General features: G+C 40.8%; 1 protein-coding gene across 1 annotated transcript in view; it reads left to right on the top strand.

Moving 5' to 3' along the window:
• Positions 1 to 4,154, top strand: part of ADAM12 (ADAM metallopeptidase domain 12) — a 392,267-nt gene extending 388,113 nt beyond the window's left edge. Inside the window, exon 23 of the mRNA XM_018558790.1 lies at positions 3,853 to 4,154. Coding sequence (XP_018414292.1) covers positions 3,853 to 3,910 — 58 coding nt within the window. The 3' untranslated portion in view covers positions 3,911 to 4,154. The remainder of the gene's footprint in view (positions 1 to 3,852) is intronic.
• The last annotated feature ends 4,759 nt before the right edge of the window (positions 4,155 to 8,913 follow it).

Raw genomic sequence — 8,913 nt, 5'->3', positions numbered from 1 at the left:
TTTCAGAGACTTTTCTGAAGAAGAGGCAGCATGATCTGCACCTAATTGGGTCACCAATTTTGTTTTATAAATGTCCTCCAGAGTGTTTTTTTGGATCATAGTGATCCTTTAAATGAGTCTGAGAACAAACTGCAATAAATAACCCATAAGTATCAATCATCATCACTGTGCAGGATGTTCTAAACTGAAATAATAGATTAGTTGTTAACACCAGGCTTTTACATGACCTTATTCTCTGCCACTGGCCCTATCTGCAGCCTGCTGTTTCTGCCATTTTCATTTGCCAGACCTTAGGAGCATTGTCCAAGTATAAACAATACAGGCATAAGTTCCAACAACAGGAACTTATGCCTGTGGCCCTACTCTTCTGTGTTGATGGGTCACACATGCAGAGGGCCCTTTGGCTCAAATGTTGGTTTGCGCAAAATTAGTGCAAGAAACACCTTTTGCATATGCCCTTTGATAGGGAGAGGCCTCTTTGGTGAATGCCTGGAAAATTTGATCAAGGATGTTACTGGGGGAAAAGCAGGCTAAGCCTTAGAATGGATAAGCTCTCTTTGCAATGAGGGGCAGCTTATCAGAGTAGGGGAAGCCTGTTGCACTTTCCAGCCTCCTTTGGGGCTACAAGCTATAATTTTGGTCTTTAACGCCACCGCATTTAATATTGCCAAACCTGCCAATGTCCACACAGAGACTAGAAGACCTCTATGCTGGTCTGCTGTGGCACAGCTCTTCTTCCTGTTCTGGAAAAGAAATGTTTTCCAGGGTTTCTACTCAAACCTGTTTACAGTCCCAAAGCAAAAGGGGGCATTTGCTCCACTCTGGAACTATAGGTTCTTAACACCTTTCTTTGGGTACAGAAATTCTCCAAAATCTGTAATTGCTTCGCTTTGTACCGGAGACTTTCTGGCCTCTGCAGCTATCAAAGATTCCTACTTGCATGTCTCTATCTTATCTGCACATCTACACTTTCTGCCTTTTTCAATAGGCCAATAGTATTTTCAGTAGGCCCATAGTATTATCAGTTTGTCCTCTTTGGTCTATCCAATGCACTTCAGGTTTTCACCTAAATGCAAGCCCCTGTATTTCCTCTGCTTTGATCTTGGGGCATTCCCATAGAGGGATACCTGGATGACCTTCTACTGAAGGAGCAGTCGGCACAGACTCTGTCGGTCAATGTCCAACTAACTGTTCAAACTCTGCAGAGGTTTCAGGTGGATCTTTAACGTCTCTAGAAGTCGGTGCCTTGTAACGGATTCATCTCTTGGAGTATATAGCCCTTCACCTAGATTCTGCTCTGTCTGGGGTCTTCCTCCCAAAGGAAAACGTCTCCACTGTCATGTTTGCAGGCTACAGTCCAGGAGCCAACCAATGCTCCGCTTTTGCATGAGGTTTCTGGGCTTAATGGCAGCCTCTTTTAACTGCCTCCGGGCCGGCCGTAGTAAAAAAACGGCCGACCAGGAGCTCTCTCGATCTGAGCGGGCGTCTCTAGACGTCCGCTCAGACACCCCCCCTTGCGCGCGCGCGCGCTCGAGCGGGAAATGGCCGGAATTTAAAAACGGGCAGCGATGCCCGTTAATATACATGTGTGAAGCAAGGATGTTCTATCCCAGGAAGTACTCTGTGAGACAACTCCTGTCTTTTCTCCGGTCTGGCCTGGATCAAGAGTACGATCAAGAGTCAAATCCTGGCCCCATCTTCTTTAAAGAGCACTTGCCTTCTTAGTGAAAGCCTTTGTACAGGAGGTTGCTTACATTGATCCCCCTCTGCAGTCCCCTGTAACTCGAGGAGATGTCAACATTGTTCTGAAAGTTTTTCAGAAACTGCCCTTTAAACCTGTAACGGGATGTTTCCTCTTCCTCATCGCCATCACTTTGGCAGGCGAGTTTCTGAGTTGGTTCTTTATGCCACCTTAACAAGCACTATGTTCCCCCATCTTTATGTCCTGCTGCGCGACATCCCAAGGAGATTTTCCTCCACTGCCTAGAGGTGGTACATACTGTACTACCTTGCAGCTACAGCTTCTGTTAGACAGACCAACTTCCTTTTTATCATTCCTAAGGGTTCCTGTCGGGCAATGCCAGCTTCTTGCTCCACTACCTCCAGGTGGATTCAACAACTCATCCTTCAAGTCTATAAGATTTAAAGAAAAGGTTCCATCTTTCCATGTCAAGGCCCATTCTACTAGGTCAGTTAGTGCTACATGGGCTTTTCAGCATCAGACATCTGTTTCTCAGAGGTGCAAGTGTGCCACCTGGTCTTTTATTCGTTTTACCAGGTGGATGTTCAGATCTTATCTGATGCCAGCTTCGGTCATAAAGTTCTTCAGGCAGCTCTATAAGCTCTGTTGGTAACCTAGTGTTACTTGTGGGTCTGTTGGCATGCTCCTTGCTGTGTTGCCCAGCCCTCAGTTGCACTGATTTTTGTATGTCCCTAAGCACCTGAATTACTACCCTTAATATACAGTAAAGAACATAGGATTGTGGACTTTTTTTTATCTTTTGTGAATTGAGCGTATTATCTTATCATATAAAAGAATCTCCTTCTACTATTTATGGAGAGCATTTGTCATCTCCCCATAGGACACAGGAGCAGCCCAATTGTTGTATGTGATACTTGAAAGAGACAGCATTGCTTACTGTAATTAGGCTGTTTGTGGTCATTCCTAGTCAACAAAAACTGTTTGAAAGGGATAATCTAATTTGTAACTGTACACAGTCTATGGGAAAGAAGAATCTTCTATCGTACAATTTAAAAAATAAGGCCTAGGGTTGTGATGCTGGTGATTTCCCTGTTCTATCTCACAATATCACATCTGTCAGCAAGGCTGAGGGGTGCTTGAACCCTAATTGAATCTGTGCCAGAAAGTGTGCACAAATGCAACAGCATCATAAATATTATTTGTGTCCCAATGTCAGAGTAGATAAATTACTGTGTTATCTCTGCTGTATGAGAAAGTAGAACCAGCTGGATGCTGGTAGTCCTAGTAATAAGAGCGCAATGATAATTACTCACTATTGGATAAGAGGACAAGTGGTGCTTTGCTCCTGGTCACAGATTACTCCAAGTTGTTTCATTAATGTCCTTCCCAATGCCATGGTGTATTACCTACTTCATCTACAAAACAGGAGATACAAGCACACAATGTACTGCTGCACATCCATTGTATTACAAGCGTCCCCAGGCTGTTGAGTTTATTGCATTGTGTGGGCCTTCACATTGCGGAGGTTGTTTATTCAGTAATACAACTCACATTGCCACAGCTCTATTACAACACCTACGATTAAATATGTTTTTTTTAATTAAAATTATGTCATCTTTTCCAAACATTTCACAAATAAAGGCTGCTTGTAAAATATATATAAATCAAATAAGTCTGGCAAGACACCTTACAATAAAAGCAATGATGCTTAAAGAAAACCTGTGGATAATTTGCATTTTTAGAAAACATTGGTGAGCTTCAGATCCGTAAGCGTCACCTTTCTGTTTGTTATGGAGCATCGCAGGGGCACTACTGCTACGGCTCTCTAACATGAAAACAGCAATAAGCCAGCTTTGGTTTATCCTTCCGATCTCCTGTGCTTTGCTCTTTGTTAGTGAGGCTTCCAATCATAAAAGCACAATAATTGGAAGGGGGGTCACTATTTGCATATAGGTAGCTTTAGAAGAAATAGCTGCCTTGTATGTACCTACAGTTCACCAAGTGTCTCTCTACAAGTTTATCTAGAATACAGATCAGGGCAAGTTTGAAAGCATCTGTAAATAGGAACTGAGCTGGTAATGATGCCACAGGGTAGTGATAAAAGCTGTTTTCTCACTACAGTTTACACTACTTGTTTTGTCTGTTTTCAGGCCTGCACCAAAACTCCCACCCAAGTGTCCCACGGTCAGAGCCAGCCACATCCAGTGAGCGGACCGATGAGCCTGAAGTTTGCACTACGCTCTAATACAAGTTGGAGTCTGTTTACTAAGTCATCAGAACTTTTATATTCTTAAACTGTATTCTGAAAGGACTGAGCTGTTGCCTTTGGTGCTATGCTTTATGTGTGTGCTCAGGTACTTGTAAATTATTAATTTATGTGGAGTATTTAGTACAATGCAGTGCATTGGCCTAGGTATATTTAACCAAAGATGACTTTCCACAAAAGGGAAATATTTTTTATAGCGTGTACTACACTTGAAACACTTTACCGCTTCTATTAGACTGTATGGATTAAAAAAACTGTCATCTATTTTTAAAATATGTAAGTCGATCAGCACATTCATAACTGGAGGTTTCATCTGTAAAATCTGCAACTTTGTTCAATGCATTACATTTATTTACAGTGCATCTTATGTAATCAATAAGCCATCTGCTAAACATTTTGTATAACTGTTACAGTGTTTCAGCAGGGCTTCGGTTAGAGCCGAGAAGATAGCCTGTAGTTTTCCAGCAACTGGAGGACTACAAGTCTCAGCCCACCCTTATTGCCCTGTTGTATGCTAGTTGAGTATTAACCGGTGAGCTATAGGCTGCCTAATTTGTAACAACATAACTATAGGAGCTGCCATTGCTAACATGTAATTAAAGGTGCAGGTTTTGGGGTTGTCATCCCAATTATGGCTTCACTATCCAAAAGGTGCGGACCTGAAACAAGAATGTAGGACAGAAATACAGGCATTTCAGAATTCACTGGCTGCATGCTTGTTTTAGGGCAGTGACGTGAGGGTCAGGATGACAGGCCCCGGAGACTGAACCTTTACCAACAAGTCAGCAATGATGTCTCCTTGTGTGTGTGTGTGTGTGTGTGTGTGTGTGTGTGTGTGTGTTTTTAACTCTTCACAGCCCCTAACTCCTAACATTACAAAAGAAGGAAAAACAAGGTGAACTTTTAACTGCAAGAAGCATTTTTTAAATTTGTTTGTAGCTCAGAAATGGGAAGATGTAACAAATAGAAAATAGGGGTTATCCCAGTTTGGCTGCAAAGTCACCTTTGCACCAACAAAAATGAGTTTCATAGAGGTGCTGATACATCATTTAGACGTATGCTTTTTTTTTCCAATATATATTATTCTTCCTCAGTCAGGAGACTTTGGAGGAGTAGGCAGACCCAGAAGGGGAACACACCAAGTGAAGACGGGGATAAAGTATATTTACACTTTTGCAGTCAAATTTGAGAAAACCCCACTTTATATCTGGGATTAATTTCGGTCTGTGACTGCAAAGGACAAATTGTATCTGACTTCCTGTGCCTGTGATGCCCATTCAAGAAATGTGAGGAGTCACCGAGAAAGGAAAGCGCAGGCAGTATAAAAAAAACATCATGAGAAGGTGAACCCTTCCTCACTCTACTAAGTATGTGTTTTTGTTCTCATCTGTATCCCTATTAGAAAGTTTTCTCATCACTTCCTGTCCTGACACTATAACTCTAATCAGGGATACCTACACTTCCTGTGAGGGGAGTGTGTGCATTGCTGATTAGAATACAGTAGTTTTACCTGTCCAGGGGCACGTCGGAATGCTGCTCTTACACAGGGGGGGCTGCTGTGGGGTTTTACTGGCACTTATGTTGCTTTACAAAGAAATTAAAGGCGAGACAAGTTACTGATTGGTTGCTCCCAAAGTTGATATTTCCCCTTTAAGGGTACTTGGAGTTGGCCTTTAAATTAAATGTGTAATGAGAGGAATATGGTGGCTGCCATTGCTGACCTAAGAATGCTAGTTCCCTGGCTCTCTGTGTGTTCAGTTCCCTTCTGAGTAACTAAACTGGAACAAGTATGCCGGGAAGTTAGAACATTTGATATTCACAGGCTCCATATGTCCCCAGAAATTAACATTTCAGATGGACAGAGCAACATTGGCAGTCTTTGTATTCCCTCAGCGGTGTTTTAATCCTAAGGTTGCCATACACGTATTGATTTGTAATTGATCTAGGGGCCGAGGGATTACACACAAGAGACTCAATTAAAATGTTGAACAATGCAACACATACAGAATTGATTGAAAAAGTACAATTTATCAGATCTGATCTTTTGAAAACAATCATTGTATAGATCTGTATTACGATTGGTTGTCTGACACACATGTAGATATTTAGTCAGAACAGATCAATAAAATTCCACTACATCCGATTGGCTTGCCAGTGTCTGAATTGATCAAATGGAGGGTCTGTGGTTTACAATTCTTATTCAGTTCGATCGTGTAAGTTGCATTAAATAAGCAACTGAATGCTCAAATCAAGGCATGTGTGGTCACCTTAAGGGATAAATTGAAGGGTCAGTTAGATTGGAAAGGGCTATGTTGCAGGATTTCAGGCTATGTATGTGTTAGTAATTTAAGAGTTGGGCATCTTCTTCATTTGTTGTACGTTCTAAAACCTGACTGCTGAGAACTACCCGCTGCTGGTGATTTCCAATCATGAAAATATACATACTGATGTAAAGGTGCTATTATGATGGTGTTGTCAACCTCCCGCAATTTTTTTCCTTTTTAGTGTACTTAGCCAAACGTTAGTAAAAAGCCCTCCGCTTAAAGTTTATGTCCACCTTTGCAGTCAAATTTGAGAACTCCCCACTATATGGTTGTGTTCCCATTCACACAGCATACCAAAAAAGAAATGTAAAAAAAAAACAATATTTCTTACCTTTTTAGTTGGTTCAGAGGAACAGGATTATACATAGGATACTGCAGGCAGCATCTATTGCTTTTAAAAGATGGCAATGTGGATACAAGGGGCAGACTGGAAGGACAAGACTGAGAGACAGCGCATTAATATACAATGCTACTAGATCTTTAACCCTTTGTTGGGACAGACAGTGTGCACATCCACTTAACAGCTGATAATGAAATTTGCCAGCACAGTACATCATAGCAAACAGAACATCCTGGAGCCCTCCTTACAGGAGAAGTATTGGGAGAGCAAAATATACTCTTCCCAATACTTTGAGCCGGTGTTGGACACTGCATGTAACCGCTGATTGCTCAGTTCACAAATCTTCTCCCTGCAGAGAGCAGTCACCGCTCCCCGCAGGAATTCTCCCCTCCCCTCTCTCTGTTCTTCCAGCGCTCATTGCAGGGACAGACAGGGGAGGGGGCGGGCACAGCTGGTTCTGGGTCTGTCAAACAGGCAGTGGGGTGGATACCAACAATATTGTGAGGATCCTTCCTGGGCTTCAGCTCAGCTCTGCACGGTCAGCACACAGCAGGCCGCGGCCTGCTATATACTGACTTTGGGTCACAGGAGTACATTCGTATATATAATTCTGTGATCCGAAAGAAGAAGTAAAACCAAAAAGAGTTATGTGATGTTATGGAAATATGTAACAATATAAAATAGGTGTTCTCCCAATTGGCTGCCAAAGTGGAAATACACTTCAATTCTTGGTATACATTTTATTGCCCACATTCGTAATCTATACACATTCATACAATTAGCCTCATCATGATTTAATACAAAAACCACAAGTAGGTGCAGGACTTGATTGTGAAAAAAAGTTATCAAGAACTGCTTAAGGTAAAAACATGGATATCAAAGTACTCTGTACACAAAGGAACCGAGAAACACATACATTATCACTAATAAATAAGAAGTGGAATCCGGCGTATGTAATGAGCAAATATTTCTTCCACCGCATACATAGACAATTGGAAACTATACATACAATTTTTATAAACATAAAACCACACGGATTAGATTACTTTCATTACGTGGAACTTCTTTATAAAATAGGTGTTCTCCCAATTGGCTGCCAAAGTGGAAATACACTTCAATTCTTGGTATACATTTTATTGCCCACATTCGTAATCTATACACATTCATACAATTAGCCTCATCATGATTTAATACAAAAACCACAAGTAGGTGCAGGACTTGATTGTGAAAAAAAGTTATCAAGAACTGCTTAAGGTAAAAACATGGATATCAAAGTACTCTGTACACAAAGGAACCGAGAAACACATACATTATCACTAATAAATAAGAAGTGGAATCCGGCGTATGTAATGAGCAAATATTTCTTCCACCGCATACATAGACAATTGGAAACTATACATACAATTTTTATAAACATAAAACCACACGGATTAGATTACTTTCATTACGTGGAACTTCTTCACATATAAATCTTTAAAAAAAAAAAAAAAAGATACATTTCTCTTTAATACAACAACCTCAAGAAAAGAGCCATAGATATCAACAGCTGTTTATGTGCAAAAAGATAACAGACATGCGCTGACTATAAAACAGAAACTGCTACAGGCAAAAAAAAGAGCAAACTAACGTGCAAATTAGCTAAAAGCTCAACAATGATATCAACCCCATAAATCAGATATGAAGAAAAATAAATATCCAAAGAGGCATTTAACTGACCATACCAATGAAATAGTCTCAGAATACAGCGAAGGAAAAGCAATATGCATACAAACCCAGCAGACTATAATACAACATTTACATTGTCCGTTCATATGAAATCCAGTTGAGACGAATTGTATAAATTACAAGGTGCATATTATAAATGTGGACAATAGACTACACATGGTGCTTCATAAATCAGTCTTCTTTTTTACCTTCAATGTTGTATACAATAGAAATGTCTCCGCAAGCTGCAGAATTTTCTGGTCATCGAGCAAGTAAAGGTGATATCCTGGTATTACCAAAATGAAACTTCTAAGGCCAGAAATTTGGTACTACCATTTCCAATCTGTTTTTGTTCAAAATATTTGTATTAATTTCATTTTAGCAACAAAAACATAATACAAAGAAAAGAAATGGCTATGGATTCCCCATGTGACACCGTTAACTGGCCCATCACTGTCACATGCTGTGTCAAATACTTGAAAGTGCCAGAAGTTTATTTTGGCTCCCAGCGCTGAATGGAATGGTGGGGGAGCACAGGCTATGTAATCAGGGGCGTCCCGCGGCTTGGTGTCACCCA

This window comes from Nanorana parkeri, unplaced genomic scaffold (genome assembly GCF_000935625.1).
Source record: "Nanorana parkeri isolate BGI_ZX_2015 unplaced genomic scaffold, ASM93562v1 scaffold2, whole genome shotgun sequence".
In the NCBI taxonomy this organism is placed as follows: domain Eukaryota; kingdom Metazoa; phylum Chordata; class Amphibia; order Anura; family Dicroglossidae; genus Nanorana; species Nanorana parkeri.
Note: the sequence above shows the minus strand (reverse complement) of the source record. Positions and strands in the feature narration are given on the sequence as shown.